Consider the following 22,120-nt stretch of genomic DNA (forward strand, 5'->3'; position numbering starts at 1 on the left):
AAGTGGTGGCACTCTCAGGGATAGGCCTGGGCTGCTTCACAGATGATGGGACAGAAGCCACAGGGAAATTGATGGAACAGTCGGAGCTGGCCAAAGAGAGGAAGGAGGGGCTGCACTCAAGACATGTGAGTGAGCTTGCTGTCCCTGGAGGCCATCAAGCAGAGGCTGGTCCACTCCTTGCAGGGTTATCATAGGGGAGTCTGGCCTCAGGCGGGTGTCTGGGCTGCCTCATTGCTTGGGCCCCTTCAGATCTGAAATTTTCTGAGGCTGTGGACCACATGTGATGGCAGGGAGGGATTTAGGATGGTTTTCTCTTAAAAAAGCAGTTCTGGGGCCCAGGGCAGCACGGATGCCAAGGGAAGGGAGGAGTAACCCGTGCAGGTTCAGACAAGACGGCATCTCCAGAAGGAGGTGCTCAGGGGGTGATCCCCAGGGCGGGGCATCCCAGAGATAGCGGGGCTCTGTGGGGCAGCCGATGGGCTCTGGGACAAGGTGAAGGCCATGGCACCAAATGAGCCTTAGTGAGAAAGTGAGGGCTGTGTGTGAACTGGACCAAGCTGCATCAGGAAAAGACGGAACAGATCCAAGGTGGAAAGGGAACCACAGCCCGCAGTGAGTAGGACGCAGAAACCTCCCAGCAGGAAGGACAGGAAACGGCTCCCTGGAGGACGGCAGGAGAACCACCCTTTTATGTCTCACTGTGCACACAGTTAATGGGCAACACGAGCGAGGAAAGGAAAATAATGAAATAGAAGAGAAGTTCATACTGAAAATGACTTCTCAGGTTGGGATCTACTTTCCAGAGAGTAAATATGTGCTGAGAAGATGGCTTATTAAGAGGCTGGGGGGAAGGACACAGCAGGACCCCAGGGCCGGTACTCCTGGCCCAGACCAGCAGGTTCCGGACTTGATCAGCCACGGAGTGTTTCTTCCTAAACAAATTCTCTACTGAAGCTCTGTATCTACAACACGGAAGAAGTGGTCACCCCTGGTTGGAGGATGTGGCTGGTGGGAGACGAACTGGGGGCAGGGAGGTGGGCATTTCCCCCCCAGCCCCCCCCCAGGAAACCCTGGTCTCCTTGGAACCCCCAGAAAAACCACTGGGCTAGATAAAGGAATGGAGAACCAGCTGATTGAATGTGACACTGATTATAAACTAGGTAGATTCAATAAAACAAAAGGAGGCAGGAATGACTCTCATGAATAATCTTGAACAGGAAGAAGGAGAATTCACTAGACCAAAGTACTAATTCAAAACGGCCAGCGCAGGTTGGGGTGGGGGTGAGGGTGCAGCGGGGGAGCGGGAATGGGCTCTCTGCTTTTCCTCCTCCCCCTAACCCCTCTTCCTCCCCTTTCATCAGATCCATATGCGAATTAGGGAGCACAAGCCAAGTACCAGTGTAGCTCAGGTCTACCAAAGCAGACAAGAGAGAAATCTGGTTCTAGTTTAAAAACTGTAGACTACATATAGCTTCGATTCTGATTTAAATAGGCTAAATAAGTGCCTCAAACAAACAATGACTTTGCCTCAGTTGATAACTTAGAAAGAGAAAAGATTCTTTTTGGGGTTGAGAAAAAAATGTTTAAGAGGCCCTTTTAGCAATGGTGTACTTTTTCTTAGGCTGCTGTGGTTTTTTATTGTGGTAAAATACATATGACATAAAATGTGCCATTTTGACCATTTTTAAGTGTACGAGTCAGTGGCATTAACTACATTCACCATGTTGTGCAATCATCACTGCCATCTGTTTCCAAATCACCTGCATCACCCCAAACAAAACTCTGCACCCACTAGGCAGTTACTCCCCACCCCCACCTTCTGACCCCTGGTGCCCTGTAATCTACTTTCTGTCTCTATGACTTTGCCTATTCTAGATATTTCATATAAGTGGAATCATACAGTATGTGTTCTTTTGCGTCTGGCTTCACTCACTTAGCATAATGTTTTCAGATTCATCCATGTTGTAGCATGTGTCAGAACTCCTCTCCTTTTTATGGGTAGATAATGTCCCGTTGTACACATATACCACTTTGGCTTGTCTGTCCATCTGTTGATGGACACTCGGGTTGTTTCCACCTTATTGTCTTGAGGAAGAACCAGGTGGAGGGGCAGGGAACCAGGATGAACCATATGATGCAGTGAAGTCACTGGCTTCAAACATGGCTCAACTTTCAAAGTAACCCCAGCCCGCCTGCCCCTCTCTGGGCATCCGCTTCTGCACCTGCTCAGGGGAAGGGCTGCACCATGCCAGGTAATTCCCAAGGCCTTCCAGTTCTGACAGTCCACCAAGACCTTGACATCAGGTGATTAAACAGTTAACAGCCTAATGAAGGACCCCATTTGGAGGGTGGAGAGATAAAAGGAACTTTGGAGGTGACAAAGGTCTAATCCTTCCAGAAGAAGAACATGGTACCCACTGCAGAGTGTGTGGGTAGTGATGGCAGGGCCTGCCCGCCCCTCCCAGCCCAGGGCTTGGCTCCGAGTGTCAGGGAAGAGCAGAGAAGTGGTTACAGAGGAGCTGGAGAGGGCTTGCACCTGCCTGGGGACAGAGAGCTTTCTGGGACCAGGCTGGCCCCGCCACGGAATTCTGAAACCACTGGGGAAGGAAATGAGAGGAAGTCTTGGTGGGCATGACAAATGGAACCTGGACTTTCTGCAACAGACCAGAACAGCCTGTGGCCAGGTCCCCTCGCAGGACACAGCTGGCTGATGGGCATAGTATGCACCAGAGAAGGTGTGAGAGAAAAACACAGGGCAGGGTCCCATGCCCACGTTACTAGCTGCGTGGCCCTGACCGAAACAATGAACCACTCGGGTTCCCTCCTCATCTGTATGGTGAACAACTCAAAAGCCATCATCTCTACAGGCCCCTCCAAGGTCAATTCCAGGTACATGGAACACTGGAGGGGGTGTCAAGGTCACTTCCACACTCATTCTTTCGGCAAGTGTTTACTGACCGCTGCTTCATGCCAAGCATTGTATTAGATGCCCTTCTTCTACCCTACCTGATACCGAGGGGACAAAAGCGGGAGCAACACCATTTTCCTGTTGCAAAGATCAACAAAGGCTGATTACACAGCCAATACAAACGAGGCTACACTGGCCACCCCCTGCAGTCTAGCTTGCCACCAGTGCCAGTCAAGAGCTGTGGCGCAGCACCATGCAACCCTGATCCCACATGGGACTATTAGGCTCCTGGGAAGGCCTCTATCAGTGGGCTGGGAAGGAAGGGAAGACGGGGAACAAGGAAGGGGGTGGGGCTCAGGTGTCAGCCAGACTCACCTTCACGCAGGAGTAGACCACGGACACAAACACCACCAAGGTCAGCAGCACAAAACAGGTCAGGTAGAAACTCAACATGAACACGGAGCTGGAAGAAGAGAGGAGGTGGGGATTCTGGGTGGACCCGGGTGACAGATGACGGGAACGGAAGTGAAGTCAAGTCCAGGTGGCCAGGGGACAACTTCTCTGAGCCCTGGCCCTGCAAGCAGGCTGCAAGTGTCCGTCTTCACAGTTCTCAGGGGCAGGGGCTCTGAAAGCCCCTAGGAAGGAAGCAGAAGTTGCTCCATTTCCCCTGCTCCCACAGCCCAGGCTTTTCTAGGCCCCAACTCGCTCAGAAGGGTTCCCACGGCCTTGAGAACTGACTCAGGACCCTCCTCTGTGATGGCCTGGCTCCTGCCCTTCCTGCTTCCCTGTGCCTTCCTGTGGGAGCAGCAGACACAGGGTGGATGGAGAACTGGATGAAGCCTGCTCAACACTTCGCCTAATTCTTAGTGATCCATAGACTCTCCTCATCTACCTTGGAGGGACCCATTTTAAAAATCACCTGGTTATTCCCCCCACGCAGCCCCCTGGCTCGCTTGACAAGTAACCCTGAAGGCTGAAACTGATTTGATGAGCAGCCATTGTCTACAGAAACGCCTTTGTCAAGCAGCTCACCCAGTCACTCCAAGAAACAGCAGTCATGTGTGCCCTCCCCACAGCCAGGCCCCACAAGTCCTGCTCAGTTTGTGCTCCCTATTCCTGGACAGTTCAACAAAAAAACCTCCAGGATCTCCCACTGCCCCTCCTTTCAGAGGCAGAGCTCAGTGATCCTAACGTCCACCATGGGCCAGAATCCTCCGACAAAAGAGCTGCAAGTGACTCCTTCCAAAACCTTCCGCTGGCTGGCCCTCCTGGGGCAGGGGCTGGCCTAGGTGCAGCACACTCCACCATGTCCCAGGAGGCCACAGAGACTCCTCCTCTTTCAGGGAGTGCAGTGGCCTGGAGATGCCAGGTGCGTTAGCAAGTTAGAGGCAAGCTAAGGACTCGTGATGCCTCTAGGGAGGTGTTCAAATGGGGTCTTTGTTCCAGGCTCCCCCAGCAGCCAGTACTTAGATGCCTTAAACAAATAAAACAAGGGGAGAGAACTCTTGCCAGAGGGAAAGAAAGACTTAAAGTAGCTTTTAAGGCTTCCACACAGAGAGGATGGCTACAGAATGACCTCCGTCAACACCTCAGCAACTTGGAGCTGTAGCTGAAGAGGGAATGAAGGAGCTGGAGGCAAAGCAGGGTGCTGGGATAACCCAACCCCAAGCTGTGCTGCAGAAAAATAAGTGGCAAAGAGGCAGGATCATGCACCCAAACTAAGGGGACTTTCATTGGTAATGGGACAGAAAGTCTAGGTTGCTTATTTACACCTTTAGCTCCACTTCAATTCAGAAACATGGGGTCCTGTGCCCAGAACTCATAATCCCACCAGCTCTGCAGTCTCCTTGCAGGGGGCAACCAGAGCACAGCTGGCCACCGTGTCTGGTTTTCCCCTACGGTATCCTGACAGTTACAGCAGATAAAAGGTAAGAGCCAGCTTTGCAACAGTAAGTGCCACTAAAACCAAAAGGCGTTGAGCCTGGCCAGCGTGGCTCATTGGTTGAGTGTCGACCAATCGAACCAGGAGACCACAGTTTGATTCCTGGTCAGGGCACATGCCCAGGTTGTGGGCTCGATTCTCAGTAGGGGGCATGCAGGAGGGAGCTGATTCATGTTTTTTCTCTCTCATCCATGTTTCTATGTCTCTGACCCTCTCCCTTCCTCTTTCTCTTAAAATCAATAAAAACATATTTTTAAAAATGTATAAATAAAATAAAACAGAAAAAAGCAAAATATTAACAATGGCTATATGTAGGGAATGGTTAATTATATTAATTACTTTACTTTTCTGTATGTTTGAAATATTGCATAATAAAAAGTTAAAAATATGCACATACACATGTATACACACGTGGAACAGTTATCGTTCTCGCCTAGGTGTAACACTACTGTGAATGACTAACACATACCTTCCATAAGCCCACTGCCCACTCAGAGTGGTCCTCTAGGGAACCACAAGCCTCTCCCAGTGACACAGCCAGTCCTCAAAAGAGTTTGGGAGCATCTCTTTGAGAAAGCCTTCAGGACCTAAAATCTTCTCTTCAAACTATCCAGAGTAGCAAAAAACCTTTATCTTTTGAAGATGTATTGATTTTTTTGCAAGAACCAAAGGTCATGCAGAAACAAGCCTGGTGACCTTGGGTGATTCGATGGGCACCAGTGGTGTAGATTCAAATGAGATGAGACGACAGAGTGGTGAGGAGTCTCCCATGACTAAGCTGTGCCCAGAGAGGTTTCCACCCTGAAATGAGCATGTGGCCTCCCTGTCACGGAGGAGTCAGGCTCCCGACTTCCCAGTCCCACCGAAGACACGTTTGGAAACTTCTCTCCCTGTTGAGCACGTTCAACCAGACTCCGGCCTCCGCTCTGCTACATGACCTCCCCTCACACCCCTGGAATCCCTGTAGCCAGAGGAGGGGCCCCGGGAGGATGGGTACTTACTGGGGCACGATGGTGATCTGGACGAAGCAGATGAAGAGGAAGACGAGCGAGGCACACGCCACGTAGGCACCGAATCGGTCATCCACCTGCTTGGAGTACTGAGAGGACACGGGCAGAGTGAGGGGCAGGGGCACCGCCCTGTCTGTCCCAGCTCCGCCCCATCCCAGACACCCAGGGCGGCCCACTCCCAGGACGTGGAAGACCCGAGAACTGGGGCTAGGCTTAGCTCTTGGGAAACCAGTCCAAGTCACTATAAGGTGATGCTGTGGGGAGAGGAGTTGAATTGTGTGAAACCAGGAGCTTTCTGCAGACCAGGTCACTGTGAGAGTAATTCACAGCGATCAGGGCTAAAGTTACTGAGCCCCGTCTACATCCTAGGACATACGCGTTATCTTCACCGCCTAAGCACACCAGGGAGTAGGCACAGGACCAGGACTGCTGCTGTTTTTACCTCAGAGATGAGTAAGCTGGGGCTCAGAGAGGTCACAAGACTTGTCCAAACACAGCTCACCTCCTAGGTCCTGACTCCCAGCCCCAGCTCCTCCCACAACACCAACCAGCCGCAGGAGCGGAGGCTGGGCTGGGGATCCTCGTCAGCTCCACAGTGCCAGTAAACAGAGTAAGTTCCCTTCCATCACTTTCCCTTTCCCTCCTAATTAGGACTGCTTCACTCCATGACCACATGAGTTCACACAAGCCCATTTAACCGAACACCAGGGAGACCCTGTGACATGGAGCAAAGACCCTGACCCAGGGACTGGTTCCGGCTCTGTCACCACTTCACTGGGTGGCTCAGAGCACATCTACTGAGCAACTACTTGGGTTTTAGCTTTCAGTCACAATTTAAGGAGACTGAATGCCCCTTCCAAATTTAATACTTTGAGGTTCAGTGCAGCTGGGTAGTCCACTGGTCATGATAATGATAATAATAACAGAAATAGTACAAATAGCAACTACCACCTATTGAACATATACTATGTGGCAGATACTGTTTTATGTGTTTCAAATATAGGTCTTGTTTAATCCTCAGTATGACCCTTTGAGGTAGGTATGCTAAATAGGTCCATTTTCCAGTTAAGGAAACTAAGGCACAAAGAGGTTAAGATTTATCCCTGCCAAACAAGGAGGTCTCCCTAAAATCTTCATCTCCTGGGTAGTGCAGCTTTAGAGCTGGAGAAAATGAGAGGCCAAGAAGGGCTCTTCCAACAGTAATGGAGACGGGATGGAGCCACCTGTTGCCTTGTTTCCCTCTTGCTGGCCCTGGTTCTGCCTGGAGCCTCCTTCCCACCCAGGGTGCTGTACCTTCTTCTCTAAGTCAGGCTCCCTGAAGGTCAAGAGGAACTTGCGAACATGCTCAGACCGCAGCCTGTCAATGCTCCTGGCGTCAATGGCGCGGCCCAGAAATTCATCCACTTCATCCTCGGGGTTTGCACTTTCTTGGGCATTCCTGGGGAGCAAGAGGCGCAGACACAGGACAGGCTGACCACCAGGGGGTGCAGCTAGAGGGTGGCTCTACCTGTGTACCGGGACCCATGAGAGACCCAGATCAGCCCTAATAAGGGGCAGGGATGCTGAGATTGAGACCAGGACTGCCAAAGCCCAAGCCCCACCCCCCCAACCCCCGTCTTAACAACTGCACACATGCGTAGAAAACTGCCTGTCTCAGACTCGCTGGTTGGAGGGCCTCACTGAAACAAGCTTTTCTGACTCTACTGACATATTTTTACATCATCAGAATAATATGAATTACTACGGAAGGTTTGTTTTCTCCCCACAGGTAACAGTCTCTGCTCTTTAATTTCTGGCTGTACCATTATCCAGAAATAAAAGCCGAGATCAGGAGGTGAGACTTCTGCTACAGGGACTGTGAGCCACCTGGGTGCTTTAACCTGGCTCAGGCACCCTCTGGGGAGGTTTCATGATCTTTGGGTGCTGAACTAAAATTAAGCTTAGTCCCTGAGAACTGGGAAGTGGAAGAGAAAGAGGACATTCCCCCAGGGCACTGGATTGGCCAGGCACTGCAGGTGACCACTGTGCAAGGTCTGCACTTTCCTGAGAGCTGCATGTGCATGTACACATGCATGTGCAGAATGTGGGCGCATACAGGTGTCAGTGTGTGCACACATGTGTGGGCATGGTGCGGAGACTGAACACGGGCAATGCCAAGGCCCAGCCTCTCTGCCAGAGGGCTCAGGCTCCAGGGCTGGTCATCTCTCAGCTGCCGTGTGCTCTGGACACTCTCAGCCAAGACTATGTGTGGGCTCCTTCCCCATGGAGCGTGGGGAAACAAAGCTATGAGGCCGATTTGAAGATATCCCCAAGGCCAAAAGAGCAGGAATAGCGAAGGACACATTACTCACTTGTCCTTGGGGTCTTCGAAGCCCTAAAAGAGAGGGACAGAGAAAGGAGAGTATGAGAACAGAGCGGACTGGGCATGGAGGCTTCCAGAGATGGGGCTGTGGGAAGGGGGCGGCCCATCTCTCTGCAGTTCACCAAGGAGCCTGGACATGAGAGGGTTGTCACTTGGTAGCCCTCCCTCCCTCCCTCCCTCCCTCCCTCCCTCCCTCCCTCCCTCCCTCCCTCCCTCCCTCCCTCCCTTCTCCCTCCCTCCCCTCCGTGAATATAGTCGGGTCCTTCTTATGGGGCAGGCTCTGTGCTAGATGCGGGGCTGCACTGCTTTCATTTCATTGACTCGCAAAATCCATGAGTCTAAGCTCTTCCTGTCCCCACACCCAACTCCTTGTCATATTCCCCAAACCTCCCCTCCCCCTCCTCCTGGACCCTCCCAATTCTGCCACTTATTCAGATGGAAATAAGAGAAAACCTCTAAGCTGATCAATCCCCACATGTGTGTACACGCCCACTCATACCAAACCCCACACTCCCACTGAGTACATATAAAATCTCCTGGGAGTCCCTAAGTTTTGACTTAAGAAAATTAAACTGGTTACCTACAACAGCTTTTCTGGTCTCTGAGGACCAATATGTTATTGTAAGGCCAGAGCTGGTTGGGGACTCAGGAATGAGGAACCCGCCTGGAACCGGGTTTTGACTACTGTTCTGGCGTTCACATTCACAGGGCATGGGTGAGAGCAGGGAAGTCCCTCACTGGTTGCCAAACTCAAAGTCCTAATCAGAGTTCCTCTATAAAGTCCATAGAGGAACAGCTGCGTCAGGGTCCGACCAGTTGTGGTGGAATGGAAGCAATGGAGGAGGTGACAAATAGCCCTCGGACAGGCAGATTCCAGTGAGGCTCAGGTTGCTGAGACCAGGCCAGAGAATGACCTCTCACCACTGTGGCTCAGCAGGGAGCACACTGCTGGGCAAACAGGGAGGATGGCAAATGCCAGGTGAACTCAAACCGCAAATGAGCACACCTCTTTTCATTCCTATAAAGGACACGACTCAAAAATACAAAAAGCGAGATTTCTGTTGATCTCCAGGAGTCAGAGCTGCTGGACGCTAAAACCAGTGTCGGGTCCTCATGGCACCTGGGGGCTCTGTCTTGTTCTATCCCCACCCCCTTCAGCTGAGGGCTCCCAGGGGCCTCAGCAGCCTCTAGTGGCACATCCAAGTGCCCAGCTGTGGGTTCTGAGCTCCTCCCAGGCTGCCTGGCAGTTGTCTTCCGTCCTCTGAGAACAGCTAGGCCCTCCATCCACACTGCAAGACCCAGTCAACTTCACTTCCCAGCCCCAGGTTGGAGGAGTTGGTGTCACTCAGGTGAGCACTCCATCTGATCAGGCCCAGTCTGGAACACGGACAGACAGATTTTGGCCCACTGAATTCCATCCCGGACGCCGGCAATGATTTTACTCTGGGACTGAGAACCACCAAGCTGTATTATGCCTCTGCTGGTCTCTACAGCTCAAAAATATACCTGACATGTGTCTAATAAACCTGTTTCTGACTGTCTAGGGTTGTGCTGGGGTTGGTGTTTGGGCTGGGTCCATTTGGAGCACATGGGGTGGGGGACATGTGTTGGTGTGGAGAGCTCAGCATCTGCTTGGGGTGGAGGGCTGACAATAGTCAGAAAACACTTGGTCCATAAACCATGGAAGATGGTCATTAAGAACACCATCCAGCAGGCTGGGTTCCAGTCCCCTGACCTGCTTACTAGCTCAGTCGGCTCCCAGGACCCTCAGTCAGGTTCCTATGGTTGTGCCTCAGAGCTTCTGGGGAGCACTTCGGCTCAGCTCAGGGGTTTGGTTCCTGATTCCTCCCCTTCAGACCTAAAGCAAAAGCAGCCCACTGTCCCTGGCCATTGCAGAGCTTCCCCAAGCCTGGTTAGCTGAGCACAAGTCCATGCATTACCCTGTCAGCCTTCCTACTAACAAATCAACTAGGGACCTTCAACACTCGTGCCTAAACATAAACCTGCAGAGCCCATCACTATGATTTAAAGCTGAATTAAAAGTTGGACCAAGATTTAAAGAATAAACCTCTGACTACAAGCTAGTACCTTTCTAACTGCTCTCCATCACTGCTTAATCTAATTTCCACCCCCCATCCCCACATCCATGCCATCTGCAGTAGGAGTCGGGGTCAAAGCCCTCCTTTTGCCAATGGTGTGCTGATGCCTGCCGGGACAGGTCCCACCCCCAGCCCAGACCCTCTGCCTAGCGTGCTGGGTGCCAGGAGTCAGTGCTTAGATGCTGGCCCTTTAGGTGACTCTGCCCAGCCAGGATGGGCAAGGCAATTAACACCCTGAAGGAGCCTTTCCTGCAGCCAATCTCCTCTGAGGATGCCCTTTCCCCAGTCAGAGCCCTTGTGCTAATTCTCCCCAGCTCCTTGTCCTAACAATGATTAATGTGTCTGCCAAACTGGTGCTTATTGTCCAAACCCCCTCTGAGGCTCTGAAATAACTGAATATTCCATCACATATCACGACTTATCACTAAAGAAAAAACCCCCACTTTCCACAGATTTTAAACAGAGAAAGTACCACCAAGCACTTTTCCGGCCTGCTGGTGGTCCCTCCTCACCTCTTCCCTTGTCTCTTTCTTCCCCACACTCCATCATCTCCAGCTCCCCCTCTGCCCCCAGTTACCCTCTCAGTCCTCTCTCCTCCTGTCTTCCTGCTCCCCTGTGCCTCTCTTTCCTCCCACCTGGATGAGAGCCTCACTCTTTTCACCCTGCTCTCAGTCTGCCCCCTCTCCTCTCGCCAGCACCACTCTTGACCATCCTGGTCATGTGGATACAGAGTCTTCCGAGAGTATTAAAGGACTGGGGTGAAAACAGGGAGGGTCCACCCACTGCTCTTTGCTTTGGGGAGGGCCGCTGAGGGAAGGAGAGTGGTGGCTGGAGCCCTGGGTAACGCTGACCAGGTCCGTGGGAGTCCAAGTTCAAAGCTCTGGGGGAAGGCTGGGCCTCTCCCACTCGGCTCCCTCATAACCTTGGTGTCCTGCGAGTTAATTCTTTACCACCAAAAGTAAAATGACCCTGGCCAGGTGGCTCATTTGCTTGGAGCGTCTTCAGGTGCAATTTCCAGTCAGGGCACATAAATAGGTTGCAGGTTCGATCCCTGATCAGGGAGCATATGGAAGGCAACTGATCAATGTCTTGCTCTCACATCGATTTTTCTCTCTCCCTAAAAATCAATAAAAATATCCTTGAGTGGGGATTTAAAAAAATTATTTAAAAAAAAAGGAAAATGGAGGTCTTGACTAACTTCATTTTTTTTTTCTGTATATTTTCCTTAAACATTTGTTATCTGCTACTTGCTAGCTAGCAAGAAACAGAGAGACTGGGTCCCCTGCAGTCCCCTCCCCCAGGACCCTGACTCCGTCTGCTCAGTTTCCATGCAGTCTGTCTCTGACCCCTATTGCTGCAACTGAAACCTAGCCTGGCCCCAGTGCACATGCCCCACTGATCCTTCCACCCTGCTCTGTGGGAGGTTCGTGGCCACACACACCAAGCCCTGCACCCTCGCTCCTCACCCAGCACCCCCTAAGGGTGGGTGGTTCTGCTGGGAAGCCAGGCTGCCCTTGAGCTCTCAGATGAAAGGGAAGAAACATGGATGCTGTGACCTGACTTCTGTCACCTTCTTCGTCTTCTTTCCACCTTCAGAATTCCTTCCTATCATCACTGATAGAACCTGGACAACACCTCCTGAATTAGTTCGTCCCCGGTGCATGCAGGGATGCTGGGGGTGTCTGTCCCAAAGCAGGCAGGGTCCCTTGAGATGAGGTAGCACCCAAGTCGGCCTCCACTCACTCAGCCTGCAGCACCCACCAGTGGCTGCAGTTAGCACGGGTGTTTCTCAGCACAGTGGGCAAAGGGAACCATCACCTGGCACTTGTCAAAAAGCAGTGGGATGGTTTCTGAACGTCTGGGTCAAAGGATGGGTTTCAACTGCCTGGGAAATGCAGCAGGCTCTAGAAGGATGTCTGACAAGCTGAAGCCCACCCCACTCCTCAGGGCCTCACCCCGGGTCCAGCCAGCTGAGGCCGCTTCCAGCCTTTGCCAGCAAACTCTGTCCAAAGGGAGGGAAGAAGGGGTGTCACTGCTGTGTCCCAAATCTGAATTCAGCATCCAAGAGCTGGTGAGGCTTGTGAAGGGAGCCTGGGCCAGAAGTCAGGCACTCTGGCTCCTAGTTCAAAGTTGGGGTGAGCCCCACTTCCAATATTTCCTTCTGTGGCTCTCCAGATTCCCTCGGGCAACACCAAGGCCTGGCCCAGCCTCACACCCACAGAAGGCCCACCCTGCCCTGCCAACCACTCACCATCCGCTTCATCTCCTTGGACACCTGGTTGCCGCCCAGGTGGTTGTAGAAGGGGCGCTCGGCCCCCCAATGGGGCGGGTTGTGCCCAATGGAGTTGGTCCTCTGGCGATTCATCTTGGCGATCATGGCCTTCTCGTCTTTCTGGGAGAGCAACACAGATGCATCAGCCTGTGGGCAGGGCCCACAAGATGAGCCCCAGAGTGGAGTTTCTCATGCTCCCAGGTGCCTGCCAGAAGCCCAGCGGTTAAGGCAGCTGCCTCTCTCTTCTCCGCACAGCCTGGAGCCCAGAAGTCTGTCAAGATCTTAGAGCTCACCCAAGAGAGCATCCTAATCCCTCCAAACTCCCCAAAGCTAGCCCTGTGAGAGTGGCAGAACAGGACAATGAGGTTGGTCTGCGGGGAAATAAATGGGCCTGGGAAGACCTGTCAATCATATGGAATCCTCAGGGGTGGGCAGAGCCTGGGCTCGTAGGTGTCCGGGGGTGATAAGAGGGAAAGGAAACCTGGGATTCCAGTCTCTACTCAGCTTATCCAAAATAGGTGGGTCCTAGCAGAGCAGGCAGTGGGACTGCTGCCCAGAAGCAGCTTCCTGAAGTTTGGGTCATTAGGATATGAGAGTCAAGGACTGACGTGCATTGCACAATACACAAGCGGGAACTCAGCCAGACGCCCACATGCCAACCACAATCTCTTCTATCTTTCTGTCTATTCATCCATCCAAACAGGCTCCACTGAAGGTCTGGAGAGGCCCTGAAGAGACCTGAGGCAGCCTTCCCCCCAACGCCCTCCCTGGGCCTGGAGTGCACACAATTAGGGATTTGAGGGAAGGGGGATTCAGCTGACACTGCTGGGGGGCGTGTCACGCCTGCCTGTCTCTCTGTCTGTCTCCATTTCATCCTTTCTGGACCTCTTGTCAAGCTGGAAGAAAACCCAGGGTAGAGGGGCAGGCTGCTGGAGGTCTTGGGAACAGGTAGAGAGGAAGGAGGTGGGAGGAGGGCCTGCGAGGGCTTCAGTTCATTTATACTCCAGCCAAACAAGCCAAAGTTTAAAAATGTGTCAATTAGCCACTAGGAGCTCTCTCCAAAGCGCCCGGCACCCTCCCTTCCTCTTCTTGTGTCTGCGAGGGGCCTGAGACCCCTGCTGACAGACCGGTGTCCTGCAGGTGCTGCTGAGGCAGGACAAGGTGCCCTCTGATGTCCCTCTCCGGGTGGGCACGTGCCCCAAAGAGCCCTGCCTCCCTTTAAAAACCTCCTTTTGCTCTCATCCAAGACTTTCTCTGAACTTTTCTCACAGCTTAATCTTGTATTTTAGTCTGATTTCTCAGGAAAGAAACAGGGAAGCTTTCCTCTATGGAAGGGCTCTGACCAACAGATAAATTCATCGGAAACATTCATAAGTAAGGGGCATTTTAATCTGGGGAGAAAAAAGAAAATGTTCTCGTCACTCACTTTAAAAATTAAGAACCTGGAACATGAGACTATTAAAAATAGAACGCTGAGTTCTGCTGATAATTCAGGGGTTTTTGTGTGTGTTTTTGGTAAATGTGGGCAGAGACAAAAGGAGGAAGAAGGGACTGGAAGAAAGGAAAAAGACAGAGGTTCAAGAAACAAAGATACACAAGCTCAGGCGGGGGGGGGGGGGGGAGGGGGGGACGGGACGGACACACACGGAGGGACGGACAAGGGCCAAAGTCCGCTGAGTTCCGGCAACAGAAAAGGAGTGAGATGAAGCCTGTGGTAGACAGATCTCCTAGAGGCTTCATTTCCATCTCATGACCTTCTGAGGCACTGTTGCTAACCGATCTGAGCCTGCACGTTTTTGCAACAGAAGCAAATTGAAAAAACATTCCCTCTTTGCCCTCAGCCTTTGCAGTGCTCCTGGTATGTCCTTCCCAAGATGCAGGAGCCAACGAATCCATGACTCGGCTCAAGGAGAGTGTAAGAGGAGAAGGCAGCAGCAGGCCAAGAAAACGTCCCTCCCCAAAGAACGAAGCCCCGGAGCCTCCCTGCCCCCAGCTCCCGGCCCCCGGACCCGCTTCTGGGTGCAGCGCAGGATGAGGAAGGTCTCGATGCTGTGCTCCTTGAGGTAGGCGTTGCGCTCGCCCCCACAGCCTGGCTCCACCTCGTAGTCCCCGTTCAGGTAGTTGAGTGTGGCCTTGGTGATGTGGATGCGTCTGCAGGTGCAGAGGGAAGCGGGAGAGGAGGGAGAAAATCTGAGTTCAGAACTCTGGCTGCCATGCAGAAGCTAACTAGAACCGACTCAATCGTGATTCAAAGTGTGGCTCAAATGGTAACCCCAACCTTGATCCCTACTCAATGCCCTGTGTCCTTCTAATGTCATCAAAATGGCCCAGGCAGGGCCTGTCCCAGCTGTGTTCACCACAACTACACCATCTCACATCTATGATCTATTATTATAACAATACAATACATTATTAGCCTGCCGGGCTCCAGTCTCAAACTTTGCAAACCTCCTCAGGAGCCAGCAGTGGCTCCTACTGACTACCAACTGGGTCCAAATCCCTACCTGGCATGAATGTCTTTCTTAACACAGGTTTTCTCCATTGGTCCCTACAAGGCCATCTGCTCTACTTCCATTCCTTGGAAATGCTGTGTTTTCCTATCCTGTGTCTGTCTTAACCCCACTCCTCTACCTGACACTCTGCCAACCCCACCTTCTTCATCTGTCCAAATCCCGCCTGTCACCCAGGCCAGCTCACATCCCACCTCCTTTCTGTCCTGGATACCCAGGAAACTTTCTGTGGTTCCTCCTTCCTCTAGAGCTCCTGCACCTCACAAGCCACTGCATCTGTGTAAATAGCTTCTGGGTGAAGACTTGCAAAGTTGACCTGATGTTCCCTACCACTTGCCACGGTGTCATGTAAGAATTCTGTCCAGTTGGAAAACTTCTACTTAGACTCTGTCACCGCCAGGGTTTCAAGCTACTCCAGCCCGCCCACTCCAGCCCCGCTCCTCACAACAGCCGCCCTGAGTGGGGCTGGGTGGAAGGCTACATCTGGGCCCTTCCCACAGCCCTCACTCACCCAGCCTTGCCTCCAGCCTCCATGTGGTTGGCCAGTGTGACGTCGTTAGACCAGACGTCGAACTGCCACTTCCTGAGACCAAGGACACCGCAGTGTACTCGCCCGCTGTGAATTCCCACGCGCATGTTCACGTTCACCCCTGTCACCTCCCGGACCAACCTGGGGATGGAGCAGGGATAAGGCTGGGAGAGGATCACAGGCCAGGCACACAGAGTGGGAGTGAGGCTGGAAAGCAGGGGTTCAGGGGGCACGTCAGAAGGTGCAGGGTTCAAAAGGTCATTTCATTCTGGGCCAGCCCAAACCCAGCCTGAGACTGTCCAACCGGCAGGACGAGGCTGGGCGCTGGAGCTCAGGTGCTGTGAACTGTGAGCGGTGCTGCTTCCTGGCTTGGCCACAAGGTGGCGCAGCACCTCACACTAAAACCCAGACCCCAGTAGTTGCCCCCACTAGGGCACAGGGGGCCGTCGCCATCCTCAGTCAATTAAATAATTAAATTGCGTTCCGAAAATGCAAACGAACATTAGTGCCGACTTGAGCCAGAAAGGGAAGTTAAAGCCAATACATATAATGCTCTTGGGGTTACCCACATCGCTGGATAATAGAGGAAGGTGGGTAAAAGAGGAAGTATGTCTGCTCAGGAAAAAGGGGAGCCTAGGCAGGGGCAAAGGACGAGGTGTCCCCTATATGCTAGAAGTAAGCTCCAGCCCCTGCTATGTGCATCATGTACCCAGGAGGTCCCCAATAGACAGGCGGGCCCTCTGTGGGAAGGGGAGTAGGACAGAAGCTATACATCTCCAGGTGTGTGTCTGGGGCCCAGAGTCCGCGAAGGAGGGTACAGGTATTCTGGGGTTACGCAGTATGCACACTTTAGGGACCTGGGTCCTCCCTGAGACCCCGGGGACGAGCCCACTCAGCCAGGGGTGGGCGCCAGTCTGACGTGGCGGGCGTGAGGATTCCAGCCCAGCTCACAAGGGTGAGGCTGACACCCACCGCAGGGAACGTTAAGTCATCTATCCTGGGATCAGCTCCGCAAATACTTTCCTGGAGCTGTTCCTTCCATCCACAATGCCTCTGGCCACTTGCTTAGGTTGACGATATCTCATTCTACCTTTCTGGCTTAACGCCAGGGCCACCTCCTCCATGAAGGAGCCCCTGGTCATTAATAATGACCCTTCTAGGTCCTCTCAGTGGAATCAATGGCTGCCTCCTTGACACCTCCCACCACAGTTTGCCACTCGTCCACTCGGCATGCCTGGTATCAGAATGGTGGGGTCCCAACCTCTCTCCCTCAACAGACTACATGCTTCTGGGCGAGGGACTTACTGGCGAGCCCAGGCCCACAGGGGTACTCAACAAACACTGCCGAACGGGACTGAGCCAAATTTCATGGACCTGGCCACTTCTTGGCCAGCTACTCTGACCTCTGACCTTGTCCTCCGGCATTTCTTCGGCTCCTGCCCAGGTTACATCTAAAGTTCTAAGTTACTGAACCTGGATGCAAGCTTTGACATGTAAACTTGGGTTGTCCCAAGATTTTTAATGACCAGAGGCTCCTTCTATGGTCAGCAATGACCAAGAATTGGCCCCAATCCTTCTTGTTATATTCCCAGGATGGATCGATTTTCTTAAAATGGGAACACCTGTGTTTGACTTCCCCTGCCTAGGAATATTACCCTGGGGAGCTATTTACCCATAAGCCCAGCCTTTCTCCTCTGGGAAGAAATGGGGCTGGTGGGATCTACCCCTGGCTGGGTGATGGTGAGAGGACAGGAGGGACTGGAGTGCAAGGCCCACATGGCACCACTATGGGTTTATCCTCTGCTACTGCAGAGGTGGATCCAGACCTCCTGCAAAGCCCTCCCTTCTTGCAGGACATGCTCCTCAGGGAAAAGCTTCCCAGGCTGCTGTGGGTAAAAGGAGCCCAGGAGAAGGCTCAACAGCTGCAGGAGCAAATCAACTCTCCCACAAGGCCGGATGGTTCTTGGGAGATGGCTCTATCCACTGTTTCCCTGCCTCCATCGTTCAAGCAGGTGGCCAGTCAGTTACTTGGGCTGTGGAACAGTCCCCCTGCAGAGAGACAATGTTCCTGGAGATGGACAGCCCACCTAAAGAGAGACAGTGCCCATGGAGATGGACAGTCCCCCTAGAGACAGGCACTTACGAGATGGCTTCAATCATGTCCATGCCCATCTCCACACAGCAGTGGGCGTGGTCAGCCCTCGCTTCAGGCAGCCCCGAGACGCAGTAATAACAATCCCCCAGGATCTTAATACGTAAACAGTGATTCTCCTGGAAAGCAAATTAATTTTAAAAATTAAAAATAGCAAGAAAGTGAAGTGGGAGGGAAAGAAATGGGAAGCAAACAGATTCACTCCATGCCTGGAATAACTTGCCTTTTAGGGCAGTGAGCACAGACCCAGCGCCTGCACGATGCGCGGAATAGTCCCGGGACAGGCTTATCAAAAGCCGTGGGGGACAGAGGACAGGCTAAGCAGCCCTTGGGGAAGCATTCCAGCCTCCCCACACTCAGGAACTCACTTTCCTGGCCCCTGCAGGGGCTCAAGAAGGGTCCACGGGGCAGCAAATAGGGCAGCCTGTCAGGTCAGTGTGTAGAAGACCCCAGGCTGAGTGGGAGTATCCCCAGTCCCACCACACCTCCTGGAGCACGCCTTGACTCCTGGCCTAAGGTTCTATAAACAGTTTTCTGATTATTATTCTTGTACAAAGAGAAGCAGAAATGAGATTTAACCACAAGTTTGCCTGACCCTCCGCCTGAGTTTTTATCAAAAAGACTTTTGCTCGACCAGGGAGGGAGTGCTAAGACACCCACAAGGCTGACATGCCTGCCGAGGAATGGCACCGCAGTCACTGGGCAGGAACATCTGTAACTGGGACTGAGAAGGAAGGTCATTAATCACCAGTACTGATCTGTCCAAGTCTGCCTCCAGGAAGTTAATTTATGAAGCTGGACACTGGACTTATTAAAGGCTCATCGAGTGCCCGAGTGCCCAAGTGCCAAGCATGGACCTGTTCACCGAGTTCAGTGATAGAAACAATCCATGAAGCGAGGCCCACCTCTTCCTGCCTGCAGAGGGCAAAGGGGAACAAGTCCAGGTGCTGGTGGGCACTATGGCAAGTGACTCCCAACCTATAGTGACTCCACAAAGGCCCAGAGCATCACCCAAAGCCACAGAGCTAGGAAACAATGACAAAGTGTAAACAGGGACTAATGAAGGAAGTGTCCTGGGGTGCTACTTCCACTCTGTTCCAAGGTTGAAGAGCCCTCTCTCTGGAAGCCCTTGAGGGGTGGCCCACGCTGTCTGCAGCCCAGCTGGGATTCAGACTCATCCTCTGGTCACTCTGGCCACGCTCATCAGGAAAGTGGCAGATGAGGCACCTAATCTGCCCCATTGAACAGAAGTTCCTCAGGGGTCTGGGCAGTGATACCTGCAGGCCTCGCCACCCCTTCCACCGATGGAGGGCTCACTTACTCCCTCCCCCGTGACCCATGACTCTGAGAAAGCATCTCCTACTAAGTGTGTGGCCGGGGCTGATGCAGGGCGTAAGGACACACAGCCACCTCCGCCAGTCACCAGTTCCCAACAGCAGACTCTGCCAGGCAGGGCACACCCTGGCACAGTGCCCGTCCCTGGGGTTCATCGGGTCCCTGACCACAGCACCCTCCCTCAGGCAGCCCAGACTGGGCCACCCTGCTGGCCTTGGCTGAGGCCCTCGGGTGCCGAGGGCACAGGCAGGGTGACTCACCGCAGCCAACTTGTCGAAGCGGGCAAAGAGCTCGTTGAGAGTCATGACCAGCTCCTGGGCAGTGCACTGCGACGCCAGGCTGGTAAAGCCCTCGATGTCAGCAAACAGGATGCTGGGGAGACAGGCAGAGGGAGATCCCGGTGAGGGAGAAAGGTCAGGGGGACACAGCCAGGCCCACCCTTGGCCTTAGGAGGTCTGCGGGCCAGCACTACTAGTACTGGGGGCTCCACGTGGCTGCTGGGGAGACGACAAAGAGGCCCTGGCCCTGGAGACCCAAGAATGCTGACCTCTCCCTGCTGGCCAGGCAACACCCCCAGTCCTTTTATGTTCTCACTGCTGCTCAGGAGGAAGAGAGGGTGGAGGCAAGGAGGTCTGGGAGGGTGTGTCTGCCTGAGTTTACCACAGACTGGACCAGGCCCCCCAATTCTCGGTCACCTCTCAGGCCTGGGGATGGGGGCCTTTGATTCATTTGCTCTGGAAAGTATTTCAGGACCGAATGGCAGCCTCACAAAGGTCTCACTTCATACACAAGGAAATCCAACCCCAAGTTCTCCATCCCAAAGAAATCCTCTAGAAGGGACAGATTAAAGGAGGCTCAGGGAGGAGAGAGGGGAAGACGCAGGCAGGGAGCATCTCTGGAAGCCCCCCAACCCATCCCCACCAGCTCCTCTGGCCTCATCCCCGGGCGCGCATCAGACGCACCAGCCGGCCCCCACACTGCAGGTTGCAATCGTTTATGTTTCTGAGGCTTGTGTTTCTAAGACTGAAACAGCTTCCTTTTGTTTCATAACAGACGACCGGAGGTGAGGACCCAGTGCCAGAATGTGTAAGGGCCCCTAGAATTCTCTTCTTGAAATGAAAACAAAAATGTAGTGACTCTCGTGTACTGAGCTGCTCCCGGTGGCCTGGATGGGGCCGGGAGCTTGCGACACGTCGTGTCACTGAGTCCTCCGGGGGCCCTCAGGCTCGAAAGCTTGCTGTGTCCACCTCACAGAAGAAGCCGGAGACAGCGGCACGATGGGCTCTCCCCCCACGGCCTGTGTGGCTTCCTTACCACGGCCCCCAAGGCTCCAAAACTGACAAGTCTCACTTTAAAGGAAGAATGTAGAACTAAACATATTTTGTCACTTTATTCTGAAAATGTGTGGGTGCATTAAGTGTGTCTTTTTATTCTGATGTTTGACATCTGGGGCCTTGCTCACCCTAGGGAGCCTGTCCCTCCCAGGCCAGCCAGTTCCTAGAGAGTCAGCAACTCACCTCAGGGTCCAGAAACCACCCCCCCCCAGTCAGGCTCCCACACCCGGGACCCTGCCCTCATCACCCCAGGGACAGGTGCCAGAAAACTCGGGGCAGCCCTAAGCCTGCTTACTGTGTCTCCCCCGTTCCTTCCCACAATAAAGGCTCCTGTCCACATTCCCCTGACACTCTGCCTCTTGCCCGACCCTGGTGCCCTGCCTGGCCCCCCACAACACTGTGTGCCCTCACCTCTTGGGAACTGTAACAAATTATCTTTTCGATGGAAATCACCTCCTAATTCACCACACCTGGATACTAATGAAACCAACATTTTAAAACAGTTGGACACTGTGCACTTTACATGAACTCATTTAAGCCTCACATTCACCCTGAAGTTAGTATCCTGCTTTTACAGGTGAGAAAACTGAGGCACAGAGAGGGTGAGTCACCTGCCCATGGCCACACAGGCAACCTATCTCCATAGTCCAGGAGCTGAACCAATAAATAATATGCTCTCTGTTGGCCTATAGTCATCTGAGGCGAATAAAAGCATAATCAGTGGTCTGGCCTCGTATATGAGGCAGAAGGAGGCGAGGGGCACGTGGGATGTTGCAAGTGGGCGAGTGCAGGACTCCCTCAAGAGGGTACACTCAGCAGCTGCTTCCGGCTCATGTGAGGGGAAATGGAAAAAGGCTGGGCCACCGGGGAGTGCATCCTCGGGCTTCAGCCAGGCTGTGTCACCTCAGGTCCCAAGCCCATTGCTATTTCCCCGCATCCCAGCTCCTCTAGATACTTTGATCCCAGCCTGGATCAGCAAAGACAACTGCAGGAGGGAAGCCAAAGAGAGTGGGAACAATGGGGGGGATGTGACAAGAGACAAGACAAATGAGGGGAAAGAGAAAAAGTGGGGAGCAGGAGGAGCAGAGAGGAGAGACACTGTCCCATCACACCACAGGACTCTGGACATCAGACAAGCTGCTCCTGGAGTGGGCAGCCATGTGGAAGGGTGCTCAGAAGATGAAAGGGAGTCGGGAATCACCATCAAGCTTTGATGCCTGGTGTCTGACCTGTCAGACAGGCTCAGCACCCACCCAGGGGGAGACTGGGTTTCCAGCACGCTGGGTGAGAAAGGAGCGAGTAAGGGGAAGCTGCTAGGCTCCAGATGCTGACCTGGGCTTCCCAACCAAGTGCAGACCCCCATCCTGGCCTGCCTGCCACTTCCCCGAACTCTCAGTCTCCCAGCAGCTGCCCCACTCCACCCAGGAGAAAGGAAAAGGTCTCTCCTAGCCTGTGAAAAGCACCGTGACATAGTTGTTCTGGAAATTCTTCTTTAACTCTCAGGAGATCAAAGCCAAGGCAAGTTGGGGTCAAAATTGGCTGCTCCAGAGTCAAAGAGCACGATCAGCTAACCTCACTATTTCAAATGCAAAGCCAGTGACATCAGGCCCAGTAGTGGTTCCACTCGGGGTCCAAGGCTGGTGAGAAGCCACAGTAGGAAGGAAAAA

The 22,120-nt window shown here is 53.1% G+C and overlaps 1 protein-coding gene across 1 annotated transcript in view; it reads right to left on the reverse strand.

Moving 5' to 3' along the window:
* Nucleotides 1-22,120, reverse strand: part of ADCY5 (adenylate cyclase 5) — a 143,351-nt gene that overhangs the window by 23,374 nt on the left and 97,857 nt on the right. The window contains exons 4-12 of the mRNA XM_016199939.2: nucleotides 19,380-19,491; nucleotides 17,776-17,903; nucleotides 15,615-15,773; nucleotides 14,603-14,744; nucleotides 12,573-12,713; nucleotides 8,212-8,234; nucleotides 7,154-7,298; nucleotides 5,852-5,949; nucleotides 3,284-3,371 (exon numbers count right to left, since the gene is read on the reverse strand). Coding sequence (XP_016055425.2) covers nucleotides 3,284-3,371; nucleotides 5,852-5,949; nucleotides 7,154-7,298; nucleotides 8,212-8,234; nucleotides 12,573-12,713; nucleotides 14,603-14,744; nucleotides 15,615-15,773; nucleotides 17,776-17,903; nucleotides 19,380-19,491 — 1,036 coding nt within the window. The remainder of the gene's footprint in view (nucleotides 1-3,283; nucleotides 3,372-5,851; nucleotides 5,950-7,153; nucleotides 7,299-8,211; nucleotides 8,235-12,572; nucleotides 12,714-14,602; nucleotides 14,745-15,614; nucleotides 15,774-17,775; nucleotides 17,904-19,379; nucleotides 19,492-22,120) is intronic.

This window comes from Miniopterus natalensis, chromosome 6 (assembly GCF_054644295.1).
Source record: "Miniopterus natalensis isolate mMinNat1 chromosome 6, mMinNat1.hap1, whole genome shotgun sequence".
Taxonomy (NCBI): Eukaryota; Metazoa; Chordata; class Mammalia; order Chiroptera; family Miniopteridae; genus Miniopterus; species Miniopterus natalensis.